Source organism: Silene latifolia, chromosome X, assembly GCF_048544455.1.
Source record: "Silene latifolia isolate original U9 population chromosome X, ASM4854445v1, whole genome shotgun sequence".
In the NCBI taxonomy this organism is placed as follows: Eukaryota; Viridiplantae; Streptophyta; class Magnoliopsida; order Caryophyllales; family Caryophyllaceae; genus Silene; species Silene latifolia.
Window position 1 is genome coordinate 6,490,609 of NC_133537.1, and position 24,443 is coordinate 6,515,051.

Here is a 24,443-nt window from a genome sequence, read left to right on the forward strand (position 1 = left end):
GCTCTTGCGTATCTGAGTTGGAAGAAATTGGTCCGCGATGTATAAATAAACTGGCCCAGCAATTGATATAAACAGAAAGCAATCGCTTATGAACGCAAATCTAAATGCAGAGCGACAACGTACAAATTGCTTCGGCAATATGAGTTCATCAAATAATCAAACTGATACAAGCTTACAACTTAATTGCATAATTTCATGATAAAATAAACATCTGAACATACAGGAAATTTATCGCAGACAGCAAACAAAGCGTCATTCACTTTCTAACTCAGAATTTTCGAGCAGGCTGTCGATTCAGAATCACTCGAACAACCAGAAACATCAGAACACCAACAGAAATTTCTTGCAGACAGCAAACAGCGCGTTATTCACCATCTAACTCAGAATTTTCGAGCAGCCTGTCGATTCAGAATCACTCGAACAACCAGAAACATTCGACAGGGGATTACTATCGCAAGAGCTCGACCCTTGCTTTTTCTGCGAATTACTGTACCTGGAAAACAGGAACTGTATCGAAACACCAACGCCTTTCTCCTGTACTCGATTAGATTCCGAGTTCATACTGACACAGGAACTATCACCATTTACAGTTACTCCTGAATTTGCAGAAAAATCTTGAGACGCATTCGTACTCGATTCAATATTCATCGAATCAATCGAATCATGAGATACAGCACTTGAATCATGCTCGGAGCTCAAACAAAGTCTAGATCCTTGCTTAAGCTTCATCAATGTTGCCTCTGCATACCAATTCACAATCAATTTTATCAATTAGGGTTTTGAAATAACACAAATGAAATTGATCAATTAAATCCATTAAAAAGAAGAAAATACCGAAAATGGAGAGAGAATCATCTTTAAGAAGCTTAGAAGGAGGCCTTTCTTGTTCAAACCATTCCACCATTGACGGTGACGACGATGACGGCGACGGTCTTATCCTTCCGAACATATTTCTCCTCGTTGAATAATTTATTTTCACTAATTGTGTCGACAGTTTATGAAAAGAGGGGAAAAGAGAGGAGTTTTAGTGGAAAAATATTTGAAACGAGAGCGGGAATTGTGAATCTTATGTGGATTTGAGCGGGATGGTTGAAACTACCAGTGCTACCAGATTTGAGAATGATTTATGGCCATGACTCATGATGGTACATTGGTAAATCGGTCAATTGGGTAGGTGCGAATCGGGTTATTTTGAGTTTGATAATTTCATACTCCCTCCGTACCATACAAATAGTAACATGGTAACAAATGAGGTTTTTAAGAAAAGAGGGTAAAAGAAGGGGTAAAGAGGGAAGAAAATAGGTAGGGTATGTAATAGTGGGTTTAATTGTGAGTTGGTAGATTAGGTATGTAGTGGCATTTTATGTAAATATCAAATGGATAAAAGGATAATTTGGTAATGTTGTAGGCCAAATAAGGAATGTTACCATTGGAGTGGTACGGCTGTATTAAGTAAGTGTTACCATTGGTCTGGTACGGAGGGAGTATCAGATCTGATTATTTTAGTTTGAGGTTTTTTTTTTTTTTTTTGGCAGCCAAAGAGAAAGGTTCCTAATGCGATCTCAAGGCCATAAGCTCTTCCATGGAGGTTCCTACATACATAACTAAAACATAAACAATGAAACGATGCCCATAAAATAGATATATCTTCTAGAATTCCTCTTATTTGATGATGTTTGCATTCCTTCCCTGCCCACTGTATCAGCAACTGGAGACAGTCCGACGAGACTTCCAGATGTAAGATGCCTGTCTGTAGGCCTATTCCAGAACCGTTTTTATCCCCAGTGCCTCAGCTTGCAAAGGAGACTCCGCACGGCTTTTAAGGCTCTCTTCAAACCAAACTTCCCCTACAGTCAAAGGCCGCCCACCCAAAAGTAGCCTCATACGAATTCCCCCAGCTTGCATCGGCGTTAATTCTCACGGTTTGGCATGAACCAAAGCCCCGAATCACATAGAAGAGTCCCCCCTCCCGCAACATAACTACCTCATTTTCATTTTCTTGACTCCCTTGTGTGTCATTATGTGCTTTCCCTATAGGGCCATGGTTCTCTCTAGATCTCTGATTTGCCATCCCTACCATATGAGAACATTGCTTAAAGAAAATTTTTGGAATAAAATCATCCACCCTGAAACTACAGTTATTTCGCATTGTCCAAATACCGGAGAGGATCGCGAGAAACTGAAGAATGCGAGATTCACTATCCTCAAGAGTGCCCATATAGTGAATCCAGTTATTGATCCAGTCTCCTACCCTAGTATTCGTAGCCTGGCTAGTATTTATACCAAGTGAAGAGTCAGCCTATATTCTAGAGGTTATCGTACAGTCTCTGAACAAGTGGTTCAGGGTCTTAACATTCTCCCTTGTAGCACATGGGGAAATAAGGTTCACATCCCATATTTCTTTTGTCAAATTCACTCCCTACTGGAAGGGGGTTTGTGATGATCTTCCACACCAGAACTTTCCATGATTGCGGCCCAGGTAACCTCCATAACCGTATCTTACAGAATAATTTCCTCCCTTGATTTAGTCGTTCCTTGTCCTTTCTCGATCCCTTCCTTTTAAAGAATTCACTAAACACAACCCCATATCTACTTTTAACCGTGTACACTCCACTTTTCGAAAAAGGCCAAATCACTTCATCCTTCCTTTGATGGGTTTTTAGAGGCATAGCCTATATCCTATCAGCGCTTTCTTCATCACGTTCTAAGTTAATCAAATCTTCATTCCAGCCCCCTTCATTGTAACAGTCTAACAGAGATCTTTAACTAAGATAGACCAAAATATTCAATAATGTAGATCGACAAATAACTAAGATGAAAAGATCAAAAGACTAACATCATTTAATAAGCAAAAACCAATCCTTCTATTTTGCCATCAAACACGCCGCACATTAACCCATGACGCGATGAGTACTTTAGATTAGTTGGTACGGTGCTAAAGTTAACTAACAATAGTCTATGCCTAGTTGCCTACTCTCCGGTCAAGCCCTAATAATGCACCAATGCTTAAACTCATGTGGGAAAGTTTTATCACTTTTATAATCCTACATAGTTCAACTCTAAACTAGACCATATGGTACACACGCTAAAGAAAAAATCAAACCTCACACAAAATAAAGTGCATATTTCATCACAAATTCTCATTTATAACGTCTCAAACATTGTTAAAAAAGAAGGTAATTTTGAGATATCAGAAGCACTTTTTCGTCACAAGTAGTAATAGCGGATGCTTCTTACCCTAACTACCAAACAACAAACGACGATCATAAATGGACCCCATTTCGACAAATAAGATTACAATCATGAAATAAAAACAAAAATAGAAAGGAAAGGTGTGCCCCTCCATGAACACAAATCCCACTCAGCTCGTATACTTATTACTTACATATTCGTTGACTATGGTCGGACTCATCATCGCCCTTTGACCAACTCAGGTGCATTTTTCTCTCTTTTTTTTAGGGTTTATGTATTGTAATCTTAATTACTCTTACTTTAATTATCTGTTCTTGATGAATTTGTTGATCTGATCATTTTATTAGCTTGATCACGTGATTTGATTCATTTTTCTGAATATCGATTGGAGTTAATAACATTAGCATCTGGATTTTTGAGCTAGTATGAAAGTTGTGATCCAATTATTTAATATGCGTACTTCCCGCTGTTCCATTTGATTGTTTACGTTTTTCAAAATACGCGTATATTGGTATTGTTTTGATTTGGTAATTTTGTTAACAAATGTAAGATTTGTTTTGTGTTATTTTGGTATTGTTCCTTTGATTAAATTGTTAAGAATTTGGCTAAAAGTTTCGAGTATTTCGGCATATAGAGTAGAATTGATAGATTTATGTTGCTTCTATGGACATATGGAGTTGGCTTGAAAATGATTGGTTAAAATGTGACACGACGAGCTTCGATTGATAACTTGATTCGAAGATTTGTGTAGGGATTTGAGAAGGTAGTTTACTGGGTTTGAGTATTATGCCAGATAATTGTGATGAGCTGCAATGTAAGTGGTTTTGTTTTTGTCGGGTTTTATGAGGCAACATTGTGCTATTAGTCTATTACGATGATAAGTTTGTCAGCAGGATGTTGATCACTTTATATACGCGGGAGCTACCACTATCGCCAATGCTTTTTAGGATGGAACAAGGTCTAGACCTGTTTTATGTGCAATTCACAAACAGGCAGGCCGTAAATGAGTTTGTCCATCCCAATTGTGCCCCGATAATGTGTATCATTTGTTGGATCTGAACTTGTTGGTGCATTCTAGTAATCAGATTCTGAACTTTTATATTTGCTTGTTTGGTCCTTGATGCATTTGTCTAAGGTAATTGTTGCGGTCTCCTAATTGTTTGCATGTTTTACAAGCCACTCCCTCTGTCCCGGTCATTTGTTGTCCTTTTCCATTTTGGGGTGTCTCAATCATTTGTTGTCCTTTCTATTTTAAGAATGAACTAAATGAGCAATTTGATCATTCACACTTCATTTGTTCCACTTGTCATCTAGTAATTGGCCCCCTTCTCTTTCCTTGGTCTTTGTGCCAAAACCAAAGGACAACAATTGACCGGGACGGAGGGAATAGTTAATTATGTTGCAAGAGCTGAAGATAGATCCTTTGTTCATCCTAGTAATAATACTGTCTTAGTGACCATCTGCTATTAAATTGTAGGAATCGGGCATTAATGGGGGATTCTATTGATGATTTGGCGACTATAATCAAGCAGAAGTATGAAACACTTCCTCCTTTATCCTCAAAATGTTGCATTTACAGAGTACCCAGAAACCTTCGGAAAATAAATGAAAAATCCTTCACTCCTAACCTCGTTTCCATCGGCCCATTTCATCGTGGCTCTCCAAGAGTTCAAGCAATGGAAGAGCAAAAGCTGAGATACCTTCAAAGATTCATACAACGAAATGAGAACAAGACGCTGGAGGATTACTTAAGTGCATCAATGAAATGGGAGAAGGAAGCACGGGATTGTTACGTGGAAACAATCAATATGTCCAGCATAGAGTTCACGGAAATGCTAGTTATTGATGGATGTTTCATTATTGAGTACTTGCTGACTTGGCAGGGAGCGAATTATGACGTGGATGATCGTGTTTTCTACCGACCAGCTCTGAGCCAAGCTATTATGCGAGATCTGAAACTGCTTGAGAACCAAATTCCTTTTTTCGTTCTTGAGATTTTGTATAACATTGCTTTTGAAGACTCCGAGAAGGTCCCAAGTATTATGAACCTGACTTGTGAGTGTATGATCGGACTTGGCAAGGTTCCTCAGCATTTCCAGAAGACAAAGGTCTTGCATCTGACTGATTTCCTGAGAACTTACTATTTACCTCCAGACAGTAAAGAATTCTACTCTGCGAATCAGGAATGGGGATTCCCTGACGGAATCTCAGAATTGTATGAGTCTGGTGTCACATTAAAGGTTGACAAAAGTGATAAATTCCTTGACATCGGATTTGAGAATGGAGTACTCTCAATTCCAGAACTAATGCTGGAAAATTACACGGAATCTCAACTCAGGAATCTGGTTGCATTTGAGCAATGCCATTATCCTCGGGAATCTTTTGTAATCGATTACGTTCTTTTCTTGGACAGTTTGATTTATGATCGAAAGGACGTGGAAGTTTTGATCAACAATGGCATCATTCTGAACTCACCTGGTAGCAGCGAGGATGTGTACCGACTGTTTAGCGACATCTCCAAGGGGACGACATACTCTCGAGGAAGCTTCTACTATGCGGATGTTTGTAGGCGTCTAAATGAGTACTGTGGGACCCCGTGGAACAGGTGGAAGGCGATTTTGCGACAAGATTACTTCAGTAATCCTTGGTCAATGATTTCTACAGTGGCTGCTGTTGTACTCCTCATTCTCACTGTCATTCAGACATACTGTGATATTGTACAGCTCAAGTACTAATTACTGTATGAATCTACCCTATTTTCCCAGATATTACTTTGCTTAAAAGGACAACAATGAAATCAGCAATTATGGAAGAGGATCATTTATTTTTGTAAATTGACAGATATTTGGTACACTACCTTATTTGCCTCGCAAAATATAGAGCGGTTTTTCTAACATGTGCTTTTAGGGTACACATTAAGGACCTTGGGAAGGCTTCTCAAGATTTTTTCATGAAAATTGAGGTGTGGAATTATTCTTACCATAATTAATGAAATAATATTGTGAATCTTTTTCCCTTGTGTGTCCTAAGGGCACACGTTAAAAAAAAAAACCCGATGATTGAATAAGACTATTTTACACTGTGAGACAATACTTTTATTGGTTAAACACTCGTTTATAACTACGAGTTTAACCATAACGGATCGCCTAACACTGTAAGATGGTCTTACACAATAATTATTGTATTTTGGCAGATTATTTTTGCAATTTACAATAAATGCCTGAAGTTCCAAATCAATTTATTTGAACTTATTAACAATTTATTTACTCAACAAATAGCAAAAGACTCACAAAGGAAGTACTGCAAAGTCTGCAATGGTGACTTCTAGTACTAGATGTAACAGTCTGCTTGTATTTATCATTTTGTCCCTTCTAATAACCCTTGCACAATGCAAGTTTTCATTAGTCTTTATTCTCCTCATAAATTTTGATCACTTTTAATTAGTTTAACTTCGAGTCTTCGACAACGATAGGACGAGCAGTCGAGTATACTTGTCAATTTATCACATAATCCCGGAGAGAGGGGTCTAAATCTACTATGTACTCATTTTCCGGCCTCTTTAATTAGACTAAGATACAAACTCCGGCAATTTCCACTCCACAGTTCTATCTACACCATTGATCATAATAGGTTTGACGATAGAAGTTTATCGTAATAACCATACATTTAATTTTTCGTTGCACCTCAACAACATGCAGGTAAAATACACAATGATGACAATAAGGAATCGAAGAAGATAGAGCAAATTAAGGCAATAATAAAACAGGTGGGAAATGGAGAGGAAATTATGAAGCCGAGCAGAAAATTGATATCGATAAACACATGCAAGCAGTCCGAATGTGTGGGGGTTAAGCTTTGCTACTGCTGTTTTTCGGTCATACCTCCTGACTGTTACAATGGTGTTCTTGGGATTGAATATTGCAGAAGCAAGTGTCACTAGTTAAAGAACCGTAAACAGTTTTTATACAATTTTAAATGTACTTCGAAATGAAATTAATCCAACTTTCGGGCTAGCAAAGAGTCGCATTTACTAAACATTGCAACAAAAGACCGTCTTCTTAGTTACCGTCTACTTTTTTCGGCTTCCTGTCATGGATGATTGTAGTTTTAAGCCAGAAAAGAGTGCAATTCCTCATTTGGTGCATTGATGTTTAAGATTGGGACAGTGACAAAGCCCATCTTCTGTTATTGATGCCTCAAAACTCAAAAGTATGTGTTGAACAGTTGCCGATGCAAATAATCGGTCAGATTCCCTGAGTCTGCAATGTAGAGGAAACCAAGCTTTACATATGGTGCTTGTGCAAAAGAGATGTGCACATAAAGCGCAATCTTAAACATCAATGAACAAAAATCTTGAAACGTCACTGGACTACTGAAGTAGACTGTAGACCTTGGAATCGTAGAATCAACTGCGAGCAATATGCTAATATCCTATCCTGCAATGAATATAGAAAGTAGTTTATTGAGAACATGTTAAACTCTATGCTTCAGTTTTTGCAGAAAAAACCAGGAACTATAACCGTTAGCTTTACTCATGCCTGCTCATCGGTTGTACTAAATAAAAGAAATCCTCCTCAAATAAAAGAAATAGATAACTATTGATCAAGACGTTGGGAGTACTACACAAAGTCTTAATCAAAAACACAAGAAGACTAAGGATGAGGTAAAGCTTATCTATGCATTTTCATTATAGAAAATCATCAAACAGATAAAAACAACCAACAGAGATTAACAGGCATCATCGGGATCCGAGATCCACACTATCCAACGAGGTTGATGGGATAATTACATATGTCTGATTGTTAGGCTAGCAAATTGCAACCAGTGAAGACTGAAGAGCGTACCAACCAAACATTACCCTTTGTCTCAAAGTTTTCCGCCTATGATAACATAAGGAGCTTCGGATGTATGTAGCATGACAAATCAGTAAAAATGAAAAAAATAACATCTTTAGGAATCTTTTGTGATCGATTATGTTCACTTTTTGGACAGTTGGATTTATTTTCGAAAGGACGTGGAAGTTTTGATCAACAATGGCATCATTCTGAGCTCCCCTGGTAGAAGCGAGGATGCGTATCGCCTGTTTAGCGACACCTCCAAAGGGACGACATACTCTTGAGGAGATTCTATTTTGCTGATGTATCTAGTCATGGAGATGAGTACTGTAGGACCCCTTGGAACAGGTAGAAGGCGATTTTGCGACAAAATAACTTCAGTAATCCTTGGTCAAGGATTTCTCTAGTCGCTGCTATTGTACTTCTAATCTTCATTTCAGACATACTGAGATATTGTACAACGTAAGTACTGATTACGATCTACAACTACAAGTCTACTAAGTGCATGAACGTAATTAAAAAGGGACATGCTAAATCCGGCACACCATTTTAATAAATCCCGCAAAATTCCTCCCCTTATTCCGAATGTACCCCTCTCATTTCTCACACCGACCACAAGAAAAAAAAAGAAAAATCCCAAAAAATAAACATCACTCACCCTTCGTCCCCTCCCAATCAATCGATGATCCCCCTCCCCCACAACCTCCCTGCACCGGCGGCCACCCTCCCCCCGCCACCAACATATTCCGGCCACCCCTCCCAACGCCGAGAACCACGTACACCAGCCGAACAGACGAACTTTGCGGCAATAGAGACATCGTACTCCGGCGATGGGGTCGACGGCGATAAATATTTGCAGCTAGCAACCAAATCTCTGAAAAATGCTTTTTCGGTTGATCCGTCATCAATTAAATCAATCAAATGAGTTCAATATTTGCAGCCTTACAATTTGCATTGTTCATTTGTCAAAAAAATCGTCCGTTTCAATTGAATCAACCAAATTAATCCATCCCTTCAAACCCTAATTGTTACAAGAAAACCCTTTTTTTAAACATTAATTAAATCAATTTAAAGACGGTATTAATAACATGTTGATAAAACGGAGAAATTATACAGATGTGCGAATTACAATCATAATTGTCAAGTTGTTGATGAATTGGTTAACCAACAACTCTTCTATAGGACCGTCCTATAGCACAAGACTGACCCAAAAGGAGAAAAGCCCAAACAAAACAATTAAATTTATTTATATTTTAATTTTATTTCAACGACCCGACATTTTATGATAAAAACTAACATATCTAAATATACAATTTATCAATATAAAATTTTAGGTTCTCAAAATAAAATAATTTTCTACAAGTTTATTAACTAATTTATTTGGGCTTTTAGTTATTGGGCTAGTCTTATAGATAAAGTGGTCTCACACAACAATTTCTGTTAAACTTAACAGATATTAGGTACACTTCCTTATTTTCACAGATTATTTTTGCAAAGTTACAGTAAATGTTTATATTGTTCCAAATAAGTCTGATTTGATTTTCTAGATAATTATCGTAGTATAAATTCAATGTTGAACAAACATTTCTTGATTCAAAATTTCTTTTATTTGACTCCATAAAAAACAGAAGACTTACAAAAAAATAACTCCAATGGTGACTACTAGTACTAGATGGAACATTTTGCCTGTATTTATCATTTTGTTCCTCCTAATTGCCCATGCACAATGTAAGTTTTCCACGTCTCACATATTTTGTTATGACCGTCTCACAACACACTATAAGACGGTTTTATACTATAACTATTGTAAGTTTATGGAATTAGGAATAAACGCGTAACCGTATATATTTTGTTGCTTGTACCTCAAACAACATGCAGGTAAAATATACAATCATGACACTAATTATGAACCCATGAAGATAGAGCAAGTTAAGGCAATACAAAATCAGGAGGAAATAACGAAGCAGAGCAGAAAATTAATAACAATAAACATATGCAAGAAGGATAAATGTGTGGGGGAGGATTTTTGCTACTGCTGCTATGCGAAGATAACCGTTAAATGTTACAAGGGTTACCTTGGGATTGACTTTTGCAATAATTTGTGTCACTAGCTAGTAGCTACAGAATATATGTATGCATGTGGTAACTGGTAAGATGAAATAAATGTACTCAAAATAAGTTCTCTCTAAGTGAGGAATTTATCGGCTTTTCAAATCAAGAAGAAATGCACATTGCAACAAGAGACCGTCTTCTTAGTTACAATATATTTTTTGGCTTCATGTCATGGATGACTGTAGTTTCAAGCCAGAAAAGACAGTGATTCCTATGTACGACAGCGGCAATGCCCAACTTCTGTTAATGATGCCTCAAAAGTACTCTCTATATGTGTTTATTTAAGGTATGAGAACAAACTATTAGGTCCCTTATACCTTAATAAATACATACTTTTGGTTTTTCGTGGATTAGCATCTCGAGGTCCTTTCATAATATAGGGTATAAAAAACGCCTCTTGGTAACAACAACCAAACTAATAGAACAAGGCTTAGTTGTACAGCTGGTCCACAAGCAAGGTAAGTAGGTCCATTACCGGCCGGCTCCGTGACCGAAAAGACTTCGAATAGTAGCCGTAAGGATTTTGTTGTTAAGATATCTTCCCATATGTGTGTGAGAGGTAATATTCCAGGTTGGTAGAAAAATAGTGTAAGTAAGTGGGCTACTATTCCTAATTTCCTATCACCAATTGGTTTTGGGATGGAAACTCAATTACTTGTGAGTCGGTCTCTTACACCTAATTCTATAAGCCCGCTACGGAGATCTACGTCTCAACTCTCATGTCATGTTCAATTTATCTCGTTGTGATATATAATCAAACCACATATGAATTATCCATTCTTTGTGATATAAAAAGTTAGAAAAAGAGATGTGTCATGTGTGTAACATTTTATGTGATATCAATCATAGTACAAAAAAATCACAAATTCTCATTGAAGACTGGCACTATCCGTCACAAGCTAAAGACGGATAGTGCCCCTCTCACAATATGCAAGTGGTACTATCCATAGGGTGCTTCATTTCCCCCTCACTTGCCTTATTGTGAGAGAGACACTATCCGTCTTTAGTTTATGACGGATTTGTCCGTCACAAGTAAGACGTTTTGAAAAAAAAAAATATATTCACCCAATTCGACAGATATAAATCCCCAAAAAAAGGGTGATGTACTTCTCATTCTCATTGTCATTCAATGACATACTGTGAGTCTGTGATATTGCACAGCTCAACTGCATGAATGAAATCAGCAAATATGGGAGAGGATCATTTATTTTCCTAAATTGACAGTATTTGGTACATTCCCTTATTTTCCCAGATGTTGTTTGGCCCGGCTTTTAGAAATGCTTTTCCACTGAATAAGCACAAGCTAGGCTAAATGATGGTGTTTGACCAAGCTTTAAAAGTGTTTTTGTAACTGAAAAAGTAGTAGCTTGGCCAAACACATTAAATTAGGGAGTTTTAAAACTACTTTTAAAAAGTCAAAAACTCATTATTCACCCCAAAAAGTAGAAGTAGGTATTTTCTACTTCTACTTTTCAAATAAAAAGCCAAAAAAGCAACAAAAAAGAGTTGGATGAAGTGGTTAGGCCAAACAAATGAATTTTATAAGAAACCGCTTTTACAAAAGTATGGCCAAACAACTAAATTTTTTTCAAAAAGTAACTTGTGAATAAACTCATTTTAAAAAGTAAAAACTATTTTACACAAGCAAGACCAAAAATCAATTTTGAAGAAGTTAAAACAACTTCTTTTAAGCCCAAAAGCCAATTTTGAGAGCCAGAAGCAGACTTTTATTTTAAAGATTTTTAATGCATAAATGACAAATTGTATGTTGTACATGTCAAAAATAAAATAAAATTAATACTTATTAATTCATATTTTTTCATTCTCTACAAATCGAGACCCATCTTGATATACTTTTCAACAAAAATTTTCATTTTTCATCCGCTTATGTAAAAAGTCTTGTTGAGAAGTCTTTTTCTGTAAAATGTCAGGCCAAACACCAAGTTTTATCAAGAAGTAGCTTATTAAAAAACTCATTTCTAAAAGCAAAAACAGTTTTCCTAAAGCGAGGCCAAACATACCCTTGGTTTCTATAATATGACAGATTATCTACCAATAATATTAGAAAATATATTAGATAATACTGTATATTATTATTGAAAGTCAAATATTCTCTGCACAAAAATATAAATATTTATTTCTATAATATAACAAATTATCTACCAATAATATAGTTTCTAATACTATATTCCTATATGAACTTCAATTCCAACTAGTATAAAATCAATGTTGGAAAAGTAATTTAACATAACTCCAAATTTATTTACTCAACAAATAACAAAAGACTCACAAAATACTGCAATGGTGAGTACTATAACTAGATGCAACATTTTTCCTCTACTTATCATATTGTCCCTCCTAATAACCTTTGTACAATGTAAGTTTTCCCTGTCTCTATTCTTCTCGTAAATTTGAATTTTTATTATCAGAAAGTTTCACTTCCACGATGGTAGGACGATGTACTCGTCCCCTAAAACCCCACACTCAGTAGAGATAGGGCCTAGCAGGGTCCTCGCGACGTCGCTACTGTAATAATTACTAATAATATTCATCTAAGTCCATTATATAACGATTGTGGTACAGTGGCGTAAAAGGAACGTTTCATTTGCTTGGGTTGTGGTTATGGTTTCAGAACCCTCTCTATACTCATTTACCGGTCCTTATGACTTAAACAATTATTCTTTAACCCTAAGGCTGCCTAAAATGCAGACTCCGAGCACCATCAACGTTCAAACTCCAACTCTCCTAACTACGCCACTGATTATGATTGGTTTAACTAAAAGTTCATGTTATTAACCATACATTAATTTTTCTTGCACCTCGACAACATGCAGGTAAAAATGAAATATACAGTGATGACAATACTGAATCCATGAAGATAGAGCAACTTATGGCAACACCAGATCAGGTGGGAAATGGAGAGGAAATAATGAAGCAGAGCAGAAGACTAATATATATAAGCTTATGCAGGAAAATGAAATGTCCAGGGGTTGATTTTTGCTACTGTTGCATTGGATTCAATCCCTATAAATGTTTCAGAGGTGATCTTGGGGTTGAATTTTGCAATAACTTATGTCACTAGCTACATCCCCGTCTACTCTTTTTACTCAACTAGTAATCTTTGGGAATATTTGTTGAAATCGCTACTCATTTGTTGTAGATGGATATTCTTGCAGAACGTAACGTATGTGTGTTAAGACTTAAGATGATGAAATGTCCTCGATAGCACTTATGTATTTTAAGCAAGGAAGCATTCTTCGAACTTCATAGCCTTAAGGGCTTGATTAGTTTAGATTAATTTTGATGGGAACTTTGTTTCAAAAAAGTGAGAAATTTATCAACTTCAAATCAAGAAATGCAATAAGTTTCTCAAGATTAGTTCAAGACAAAATAAAATTAGTTCAAGTCATTATTTTTACTATGAGGGTAGTGAGATACTGACAGACTACATACTCTCTACATACTCTCTACATACTCTCTTTCGAAGTATCTTTTTGAAAAACTGACGGACTAAAGTCAACACAAAAGGTAAAAAAAATGAATATAGAAAAGCGAAATTTAGCTTGCTATTTGCAACAACTCGACAAAATTTCGTGCATCCCCCGCTTCTAACTTGTGTCTTCTCTCTCAGAACTAACCCCTTGATGGTTAAGCTTTGGAAGTGAGATGGCAAAGATGGAGGATAAGGGTAATAAATGATGATTGTGAGATGAAAGTTTTAGTGGTGTCGGAGTCACTATGATAATGACAGCAATGTCATAGGACCAAGTCATTGAAATGAATGAAATCAGTCAATTTGATCTTGTCACGGGAAATGATGGCCTCGGTTTGGACAATAACAATTAAGATGTATTTTTGATAATATTAGCCTTCATGGTTTAAGAATCTGATATTGTCTTAACATGTCATTTCCTACATAGTTTTTTTTTTTTTGGTACATTCATTTCCTATATAGTTTAAGAATGGCAACGTTAACATCAATGTCTGTGTACCATAATTAAAATTACGAGTAAAATGCAAAGACACTCCGTTACTTCACAGTACAAGAAGTCAAGAAGCATAGAGTTTAATGAGTTGTTTCAAGAGTACCAACTGAAAAGAAGAAAGATAGACTGAGGATATCACAGGACTTTCAGACTAATTCACACGTACCTTTAAGCAACCCTAAATAAAAACAGTCCGACATACAGAAAACAAAGGGAAAATGAGAAAGCTTTAAGCAACCCTAAACTAATTCACACGTACCTTTAAGCAACCCTAAACTTTACCTTCATGCCGAAAATGAGAAAGCTTTGACAGCTATACAAACAACACCATCCACAGCAAATCAAATGTCTGATTTGCAAACTGGACATGATTTCTTTCTTCTAAGCCATGGATCGATACACTGCCAAGGGAATGGCGAAAGAGAGAGATTTAAACTGACTCACTTGAGTCACAAACTCGTCGACAAATAAAAAAGCAGCAGAAGAAATTAGGCTAAACAAGACTCACATCTTTGTGAAATTTGTGCAAACAAGGAAGATGACGAATGGTGTCCCCAATTGTTGGGATTTCGAGGCAGATAGAACAGACTTCAGTAATTGCACTCTGTATAAAAGTAAACACCATTTAGTGTTAGATTTCCTATGACAGTTCAAATATCCTCATGCAACATGCACGCTCAAATACTCACATGCACTGTAGATTCAGGCAGGTTATCTATCTGAGCAGCTGATGCACCAAGATGTTCATGGTTGTTCTCGTCGAGAGCCAATAACATTTCGTAATCATTTCTGTACGCATACATGATGATCAAAGTCAAGACATTAGCTAAAGAACAAGCAATAAAAGATAACTCCACATTAATAAAAAGGAGGATCACTGTTAAACACCACCTTTTAAATACCCTATCCGATATTGCACAATTTTTGAAACAGAACTATACACATGTCTAAACTCATCCAGTTCACTTTCCGGGCAATAAAGGTCATTTTTAGTTTTTTACTGTGTTGACCACCGGACATACATGCAAGACTTGTTTCATTTCGCCTTATTTGGATTCCCCTTTCATTCTCTCTCTTTATTTTGTCAAAAATAAAAACAAGGGTAAAACTCAAAGTCTCTTTCTGATAGCTATCTCGACACACAATGCAGACTATCTTAAAAAAAATAGTATTTCATACAAAATGTCCTTTAAAGCATAATATTAACCAAATTTCCATTAAAGAAAAGAAAGCACCGGCCTTCACTGGTCAAAGTTGGAAACTTGACTTTTGTGGCCAGAAAGTGATCCTAACAAGAATGGCCACATTTCCATTTTGACTCATTTGTCATTCCCAAAACGATTGGCCACCCTCTAAATTTATACTCAAGTTAGAATATGATTTTTATATAATGGTCATTTGAAAGAAAAACCAAAGGAGTCAAAAGAGACCAAAAATAGCAATCATTGAAAGATATGAGTATATGAGAACTTACTCGCCAAATTCCTGATCTGAATGAAGAAGTTGATTAATCATCCTAATATCAACATTGGCCACACCTTCCAATGCTTCTAATAATTCCATTCTCTACATAACATACATAAGCTGTTGTCAAAGGCCAATTCACAGAAAATGGCCTTAATGTACAGCACAATGGTATAAGTCAGTAAAAGTCACACAATAGGCCAGAAGCCCTATATATGCTTCTGAAGATAGATAAGGCAAGCTCACTCAGGCTTCAGAAATCAAATTTAAAAAAGTTGTTAACTAATTACAGGTGGAATTCAGACAGTCAAGGATGAAAAAGGAGAACAACTAACAAAGTCCGAAACACTATCACATAACTAGCTTTCAATGGACGGCAAATTTTTAATACCAAGCACTATCAAAGAAGACTACTTTGCAGCACGAGATGTGATCATGAATTAATTCAGAAACAGAATAGTTATAGGAGTATATAATGTACTGATGAATATAAGATAAAAACTGAAAAGTAAAAAAGAGAAAGATAAGCTAAGAACTAAGTACACATCATACTTTATATACCAAGCAGAATAAGTCAACTGAAGAAACTAGAGATCCGTATGAATGTATGATCATCATTGGGTCGTAGGACAACCAATTAATTTTTGTGCACCACAACTTTCCTTAACGGAAAACGAAAATCAAAGTTATGCTGCAAATCAATGAAATAGACATGCAAATAGATGATTGGAAAATGAAGATAGGTATTATCAAGCAATACCGTATCTATATACATGTTCAGCAGAAATCTACCACTCCTTCCAGAAGCAACTGTAGAAGGATTACTATGAGCCCTTGACCTCGCAACATGTGATGAAGGAATACGTGGACGTATCAAACGATTGTGTGAAGAAGGATTATGGAAATTTCTTCGTGTATGTGATGGACGGGCGCCTACCTACAAAATCTCAAGGTAGAACGACTTAATACAACACGCAAAAAACATAGTTCTTAAAATTTAAAAACACACCTTCAAAAATTCTCGAATGGCAGAAAGGAGGTACAAGGTTGTTACGGGGTGAAAAGCTAATGAATTATACCTAAATCAAGCACACATCATACAGATGCAAATTACATTCTCAACCATGAGCACTTCAATGTTTTTTTCAAAGCTAATGTTTTCACCTTTCTAAGAAACATGCATTAAGCTACTATGAGGTCAATTGGACAAAATCATCGCGTGGAAAGGGCAACTCTGACTAGTAATGCTTGAAGAAATAAAACATAAAAGTGGCTTCTTGTAACAGAAAATGAACACAAAAATTGAATAAAAGGGCAGCCCGGTGCACAATGGCGTCCCCGCAAGGCGAGGGTCCAGAGAAGGGTCCCAGTACAAGAGTGTAATAGGCACAAGCCTTCCCTTGCCATTTTTCTGGCAAGAGGCCGCTCCAAGGACGACTTGAACCTGTAACCTCTTAGTCACACAGCAACACCTTAACCGGTGCGTCAACACAAAAATTGACTACCTGAAAAAAAATTAAATAGACTCTAGCATCATCACCAATTGCCGGCAAAAGAAGTTTATGAGAGTGAATATCAGGTCAAAAAGCAGGAAGTGGAGAGCTGATCTTGCTTTTGAAAAAAATCAGTAGTGACCATTATCCACACAGCTACAAAGCACGACTGCGTAGCATGGAAAACTCTTTAGGGGTCACAAAACTTACATTAACATGTGTATGTTGCCTTCCTCTAAAATAAGCAGCACCCATGCTTTCTTGACGCGCTAACTGTGAAATTCTCTGTGGCAAAAATTCAGAAGATGAATATAGCGCCCATAATTATCAAGGAACAAAAATCAAGTCTTCGAGGAAACGAACCTCGCTACTTGCTGCTTCTAGCATTTCATTATATAATTGTTCCTGTAGGTCTCGAGCCATCATCTCATCCACTTGGAGTTGTATGACCTTCATTTCATTGTCATCCTGAATTTGAGGACCGCCTTCTCTCACTTCTAGAGAAACATCGCCAGCAACTATTGGAGAGTCCATCATTGAATTCGCAACTGACGATTCACCTCCTGAACAATATATTCTCTCTGTTTTCTTTTCTCGAGTATTTGAACTAGAACCAAGCCTTTTCTGTCTTTCGCATGATCTAGGTGTACACGCTTCACCGTCATTCAACACAGGCATCAGTTTCAAAGTTGACAGGGTAGATGAAGAGGTGTTTTTACCAAGAACAATCTTACTCGAGTCATTAGGCTTTGGATCGGATCTCCTACAAGCAGATTCTTTATTCAGTTCAATACAACACCGAGGGGAGCTGTGCATATACAAAAAGACAGGCTAGACAAAAGTTAATCACTCATTGTACTTTTTGAAGGTGGATATTTTACCTGTCGTCATGGCCTTTTGTAGAAGAGGGATATATCAACACCCCTTTTCCTTTCGATTGATTTGTGGTGTTTTCATTAGCTATGATTTTTTCCAGATCAATTACATTACGAGAACCACCAGCTATGCCATTAAACTTTGCATAAGAACCGACAGAAGAGCCCTCTGAAGGCATTTTGGCCTTTACTATATTATGTGAAGAGATACACCCATTGTGAACCAACCTTTTACTTTTTATTGTATGCGGTGCTTGGATAGAGCTCAAAAATGCAGAAACCCCCTTTCCAGTATTATGCTCTAAGGCAACATGGGAAACTTCATCATTCCTTGTCATAGGATAGGCATCACAATGAACAAGATTATCATTGCCAATATCCACATTGCATTTATCTTGACCAGATACGCTGTTACACTTGGCATAAGAACTGACACGAGAACTCTCTACAGATATTGTGGCCTTTTGTATAGTATGTGGAGATAGATGCCCATGGTGAACCACACTTTTCCTTTTTATAGTGTTAGGTCCTCGCACAGAGCTATATGGCATAGGAATCCCCTCCTCAGTATTATGCTCTAAAACAACACAGGAAACTTCATCATTCCTTTTCACAGGATAGGCATCACAATAAACAGGAATATCATTGCCAGTCTTCCCTTTCCCCTTATCTTCATTTCTGGTAGACTTAAAAGACGTAGAAGGGATATGTAGAGAAGCAACGTCTTTCGAAGCCTTCTTAATACCACCATGGTCAAACATCGGGACAACATCTCTATTGTAGCGGCGATATGACATTTCAGGAAAACTGTCGTGTGATAATATTTTTTTAACTTCTATATTCCTCTCTGCAACTGTGCTCAAACTAAGAGCATTCCTAAAGGAAGATAGAGCAGCCGGACTATTTACGCAGCAACTCCCGTTAATATCACCAAAATCACCTCTGTAATGAGGATCAACTTTTGAAGTGTGCGTATTATTACCAAGAAACTGAACTCTTCCATCAAAAGTATCACTATTTGTCACCCTGGAAGCTTGTGAATTAGAATGTGGAGAGAAAATGGCGTCCCGGCAAATATTCTGTTTTTTACATAACCTAACAGGAGTATCTGGAATAACTATGATCTTATCGACCTCTATGGGATTCTTATCTCCATTAGCCCCTAAGAAGAAAACAACAGGCAATAAACCCGTATCATAAGATCGGATAATCACAACGAAACAATAACGTACATTTCCTACGTTCCAATCATTTGTTGACCTTTTTTTATTCTTTGTGAAGAATATTCTAATCAAATGTGAACAAACAATGAGTAAGTCTTGTGTAAAAGGGTTCTACAGTCTACACCAGTAAAATCATGAGAACAAAACCCGAATGTAGCTACTGCGTAATCTCGTGGATGATAATTCAAGAACTCTTCTTTACAAAACGACATGGTTTTCGCATTCTGTAAAATCATTTTCAGAATCATGCAGCACATTACAACACTTGAAAAGAAAATCAAAGCTTCAAAATTATGCATATTAGTGTCAATTCACGCATTAGAGATCATAGAATTCAAGAAAAAAAAACCTAAAATCGTGAAAAAAATTGAAAAAACAAAAAAAATTAACAGAGATATTTCAAATTTTGAATTTAAATTACTAAATTAGTACTCCAATAATCGCGGAATGAAGGATGAAAAAAGAAAATTAGAAGGAAAGGATGAATAATTGGGGAAAGAGAAAAGTTAGGGTTTCATACGAGAAGTCGATTGTCCAGGATTTTTGCGACGTCCATGATCATCCATGTCTTGGAAACTGAGTGTTCAACTGTTAATGGAGGAAGTGAAGTGACTGTGTTTTTGTATGACCTTGTTTTAAATGCAACAAATTGTGCCACCAGGCCCTATGAGAGACGGTTTTCAATAAGTATTGAACTAAAACTAAATTTTATATGAGACGATCTAATCATAAACTTTGAATTCCTTTTTTTCCCCTCTTTTACTTTTCGTTTGTTTTTATTGTACTGGATTTTATATTACATGCTACATTACCTTAATGTGAGACGGTGTCACGGAAGACTTATCGTAAATGTCCTCCCCTCATGGTTAAGACGACGTTACTCTGAATATAAGGTTTCACGTTTTAATTCTTCCCACTCATTATATTGTACTCGATTTGGTTCAATTGACACGAAAATAATACGAGTAATAATCATATAACTAAATTGAAGACAAATTAACAAGCCGTCTTTTTTCGTCTGGGACAAAAAAGACATTTCTACACGTATCCTTTCTTCACGGGTTTTTTTTAACCACGTGTCTGTTATTATGGCCGGTCATGTACCAATAACGATATGGTAGGAGAGGGCTTTTTTGGGGTTTGGGTTGGCGGTTAGAGGTTGGGCACTAAATTTCGATGGAATATGGAGGTGGAGTCGACAAGGTGGGCAAAGGCGGAGCACCAGTGGGCGGTCATCGGTGGTGGCGTTGACATGATTGTGGTTCCGAGGTGGTTTGTGGATTCGGTTCAATATTTTTGTATTCCTTTACATGCTCAAACTAACCTATTAAGCTGTCTGATTGCAAATTTGCGATATATGAACGCAATATCCTACAATACATCTATTATTAAGCTGTCTGACTAAAGCATAGGCTGATAGCCAAGTTTCAATACCATGATAGTAGCAGTGCACTATGGCGCACTGTAGCGAACCGACTAGCATCACCTTTTTATTCAGAAAGCATATGAATTATGAATGTTCAAAGAAAAACCTACAATGATACCTTCGCCACCTGAACAAGTAAACAACAGATACTGTTCCGGCCCTAGCGAGTATATCGATATTCTTTGGTGACTGATAAACTAAACTGGCACCAAATAGTCTTATGGATGCTATATAATTTCAAACCACCATCAAACGCAACCTTGTTTATCAGTCGAGTTTACAATTATTTCCAGGAGCTCGAATATATCATCTAGCATCTTTGGAGAGTAGCCCATTTGCGCTAACTGTACGAGCATTGACTAGCTCGTCAGCAGCGTCCCCTCTCTCGAAAACTGCAGCTGCTCCCATTCCAGTCCCTGTAATTGCAACCCATGCTTAGTTTTTACATACGACTAGAAGTTTTGTTTACAAGTTGTTGTGGACGGTCTTAAAGCATGAAACTGGTCCGTTAACTTTATATTAGTGACAGGCATAGTTAAGTTGACGAACTGTCAAAATAAATATGCTCGTCAAAATTATATGAAATATCAATTATCAAATTGCCTAATGAAATTATATAGAATATGGGTGGAAGGGATGATATACCTATACACATTGATATAACTCCAAACCGGCAATCTTTTCCGCGACGCTTCATCTCATGCAATAAGGTAGCAACACAACGAGCACCTAAAACATAGGGCAATAAGCCAATAAAGAGCTAATTAATTATACAGAGAACTATTGTTACGTTGACAGTCTATTAGCTTAGATGGTATAGTCCTTGAGACGTGATACCCAAGACCACCTGCTAAGCACAAGGTGGCGGAGTCACTGACAGAGGGGAAGGCCAAGAGGAAGGCTGATACACAGATAAAAAAAATTACGTCCATACCTGTTGCACCTAAAGGATGCCCTATTGCCATTGCCCCTCCATTTACATTGATCTTTGCGGGATCAAGACCCAACTTCTTCTGACAATACACAAACTGAGATGCAAATGCCTGAACAACCAAAATTGAGGTTAGAAGATACACAATGGACATGCAAGTGTAACAATGGCGTAGAATTATATTTGAAAAACGTCGTTACTCAATTATCACCTCATTTATTTCAAAAAGATCAATATCATCGAGTTCTAAGCCAGCAGCCTTGACAGCAGCCGGGATTGCAACAGCTGGCCCAATTCCCATGATAGCAGGGTCAACTCCAACGGCAGCGAAAGTCCTGTACCAAACAATGCACTCTTGATTTCAAAACATCCCAACCACTATGAATAACGGACGTAGAGAAATAAGACCACATTATTCTTGAAATTTAAAGGAATAACATGGCACCCAAATGACCCTTGTTGATTAATTGTATAAGTGATTGGTGTGTATCATTTACACTCTTTCCATTATCCAAAACTAATGTTACCATAAATGACACGCACTTACCGAACAATTGTAATTTTATCAACTTTAAAAACCTTCATATGATTTCAAGAGTTCAAAATATTACAGTTTTCAAAAACAAAAGAAAAAAAAATCCAATCCTAGACCGTTGTTATTGGTGGCAAGAGTTACAACACATGCACCACCAAGTGTACTATTTTCATAGAATTTTCGAGTCCAAAAACATGTGTTGAAACATTAAGCTACTGCAACTCTTTTATAATTTTTTGCACTATATTTTAAATCTATTTTATACCTAAATACACCGAGAATAGGTAACCCTTTGCGCATAGCAACACTTCTTTTCATAAGTAGCACGGCTCCAGCACCATCAGTCACCTGGCTAGAGTTCCCTACACAGACAAATATGAAAAAAGAACATCAAATATATAGCTGATCGAAGAGAAAAGGCCACATGCAATCAACTTTTCAAAAGCCTATACCAGCAGTTGTCGTCCCATTTTTCTTGAATACAGGCTTCAATTTTGCTAGGTCAGCCACGGTTGTGCTTGGCCGAATACCATCATCCATAGCAACAGTGATAGGCTTTTCATCTCCAGATTTAGGGTCCACAAGCTACAAGAGAAGTAAGGTCAGAGATACTTAGGGGAAGGAAAACCAAAACTAATCAAGGTTCTATATGTTCTAGATGAAAAATTTTGAGGATAATACTAATTTCTGGAAAATGTTTGAAGTGGACAATAAAGTTCCATAATTATTCATTGGTTCAGTTAAACACAATGAAGAGAAAGTAAGAAGGGTCAGAGAGGAGAAGAAAATTGTCATTCAATATCTTCAACGAAAAAATAAGTTGCTATTTGAAGAGAAAGGAGGATGAAGGGCCAAGTAAGCACAGACGCTTTCTAAGAAACATTATTTGCCAAACGAAACAGACAAAAATGGGAATTACCTTGGTTTTTATTGGTACAATTTCATCTTTAAATTTACCAGCAGCAGTGGCAGCAGCAGCTTTGCGGTGAGAATCCACCTAATATGTCGAGCTCAAAGGAAATGTCAACATTACTAAAGTACGAAAATACCCGATGTACATCACTACAGAAACATAAGATCTCGAACTCACCGCTGCCTGGTCCTGCTCTTCCCTTGTAACGCCAAATCGTTGTGCAACATTTTCCGAAGTCACGCCCATAGGAAGAAGACAATCTTGCGCCTGAACAAATTCTTTAACCTACCAATACCATAGAAGAATCATAACCATAAGTCCCACATTCACACATAAAACATCTGTCTAAAGGGTGAAAATAAGCAACAAGTCATCTCATTAGCATTATATAGGCATGAGGATGGAGATCTTACTTTAGGATTTACGGATCCTTCCCATGCCATGGGGTTTGTCGTCATTGACTCTAAACCTGCACCAATACCTGCAAACCAAACATCCGATAAGAAAATTGCTATAAAGATTTAGGAAACATTATCACATAATTCACATTTTATATTTTCCTTTAAGCTCAACAAGCTGCAGGCCACAGGGAAAGGTGTGTGATAGCGATTTAATACTTTCACCAATTAGGAGTGCTCACCAATGTCATAGAATCCAGCTTTGATGGCTGCAGCTACATCAGCAACTGCCTGGAGGCCTGAAGAACACTGCCTATTCACAGTTCTTACAGCAACAGTCTCTGTCAATTACAGGTAGCAAAAATAAGTAAAGGTGAGAGATAAGACACGTGTCCTATTTACAGATTTAGGAAACATCAACTGTTTCAAACTAGGTTGCAAATGGAGCTAAATGCTTATTATTTAATGCAATTCTCAATGAGAGTACATTTTGGCTCATTTAGAAACAGCCTCTTTGTGCTGTTACAACCGCCCCCTACCATTCCATTTGTGGAAGACCAGGATCCCTCCCTCAAGGCATCGGGGTAATGTTTATTGTTGTTATGTTGTTGTAATGAGGTACTGTTTGTGTTTACCAAACCAAATTGAATACCAAAACATGCAACATTGGAACTCCTAATTATTCATATTCACTACAAGTTCTACAACACTTTGAACGACAAAATTAAAATAGCCATATATCATAAGATATTACTTAATCTTAATTCCAAAGTCGTATTTTTAAATTAGGTTCATGCCAAATGTGAGAATGTATATATCTTCAGGTTCAAAATAATTCAAATGAAGTTTAAACAAAGTTTCCTAATCACAACCCGAGAACAAAATGTTGAAGAAAAGGACAATACATACCCGGAAAACCAGCATAGAATGCTGCCATCCTACATTCACTAGCTCTCTGAGATCCTGGGGCAAGAACAGTTCCCACAACAATGTCTCCAACTTCAGCTGGGTTCACATTAGTTTTCTCTATCAATGCCTACAATGAGTTTAAAGGTCAATA

General features: G+C 37.0%; 3 protein-coding genes and 1 long non-coding RNA gene across 10 annotated transcripts in view; 1 reads left to right on the plus strand and 3 right to left on the minus strand.

Annotated features, from left to right (window-relative positions):
• Positions 1-41: 41 nt before the first annotated feature.
• LOC141622583 (uncharacterized) lies at positions 42-1,108 on the minus strand. Its single transcript, XR_012533018.1, has 2 exons — positions 835-1,108; positions 42-740 (listed from the first exon to the last, which is right to left on the minus strand). It is a non-coding gene; the product is annotated as an uncharacterized LOC141622583 (long non-coding RNA).
• A 2,218-nt stretch (positions 1,109-3,326) lies between these two features.
• Positions 3,327-6,067, plus strand: LOC141622591 (UPF0481 protein At3g47200-like). Its single transcript, XM_074438614.1, has 2 exons — positions 3,327-3,434; positions 4,670-6,067. The coding sequence occupies exon 2, from the start codon at positions 4,683-4,685 to the stop codon at positions 5,925-5,927; it is 1,245 nt and encodes a 414-aa protein (XP_074294715.1). The 5' UTR covers positions 3,327-3,434; positions 4,670-4,682; the 3' UTR covers positions 5,928-6,067.
• A 1,043-nt stretch (positions 6,068-7,110) lies between these two features.
• Positions 7,111-19,836, minus strand: LOC141622592 (uncharacterized). 6 transcript variants are annotated; one of them, XM_074438617.1, is made up of 11 exons: positions 19,701-19,836; positions 17,964-19,119; positions 17,817-17,845; positions 17,446-17,735; positions 17,293-17,367; positions 16,350-16,526; positions 15,600-15,691; positions 14,815-14,914; positions 14,634-14,729; positions 7,583-7,628; positions 7,111-7,451 (listed from the first exon to the last, which is right to left on the minus strand). In XM_074438617.1, the coding sequence occupies exons 1-11, from the start codon at positions 19,744-19,746 to the stop codon at positions 7,396-7,398; spliced, it is 2,163 nt and encodes a 720-aa protein (XP_074294718.1). In that variant the 5' UTR covers positions 19,747-19,836; the 3' UTR covers positions 7,111-7,395. The 6 variants fall into 6 exon arrangements, 3 of the variants coding, with proteins under 3 accessions (XP_074294718.1, XP_074294716.1, XP_074294717.1); XR_012533023.1 differs by adding an exon at positions 14,408-14,526 and having other exon boundaries at positions 7,433-7,451; positions 17,446-17,845; XM_074438615.1 differs by having other exon boundaries at positions 17,446-17,845.
• Positions 19,837-20,667: 831 nt separating this feature from the next.
• Positions 20,668-24,443, minus strand: part of LOC141622594 (3-ketoacyl-CoA thiolase 2, peroxisomal) — a 45,521-nt gene continuing 41,745 nt past the window's right edge. For both annotated transcript variants that reach the window (XM_074438619.1, XM_074438618.1), the window contains exons 4-14: positions 24,293-24,419; positions 23,626-23,724; positions 23,399-23,466; positions 23,163-23,270; positions 22,992-23,069; positions 22,525-22,657; positions 22,338-22,434; positions 21,749-21,872; positions 21,541-21,649; positions 21,252-21,335; positions 20,668-21,022 (exon numbers count right to left, since the gene is read on the minus strand). In XM_074438619.1, coding sequence (XP_074294720.1) covers positions 20,913-21,022; positions 21,252-21,335; positions 21,541-21,649; positions 21,749-21,872; positions 22,338-22,434; positions 22,525-22,657; positions 22,992-23,069; positions 23,163-23,270; positions 23,399-23,466; positions 23,626-23,724; positions 24,293-24,419 — 1,137 coding nt within the window. In that variant the 3' untranslated portion in view covers positions 20,668-20,912. The remainder of the gene's footprint in view (positions 21,023-21,251; positions 21,336-21,540; positions 21,650-21,748; positions 21,873-22,337; positions 22,435-22,524; positions 22,658-22,991; positions 23,070-23,162; positions 23,271-23,398; positions 23,467-23,625; positions 23,725-24,292; positions 24,420-24,443) is intronic.

Coding starts and splice junctions, on each gene's coding strand:
- LOC141622591 (XM_074438614.1), top strand. CDS start 4,683: ATGGGGGATTCTATTGATGATTTGGCGACTATAATCAAGCAGAAGTAT.
- LOC141622592 (XM_074438615.1), bottom strand. CDS start 19,746: ATGGATGATCATGGACGTCGCAAAAATCCTGGACAATCGACTTCTC. Junction 17,846..17,963: donor ACAAAAGGCCATGACGACAG/GTAAAATATCCA, acceptor ATCTGCTTGTAG/GAGATCCGATCCAAAGCCTA. Junction 16,527..17,292: donor GGCAACATACACATGTTAAT/GTAAGTTTTGTG, acceptor GAGATTTTGTAG/GTAGGCGCCCGTCCATCACA.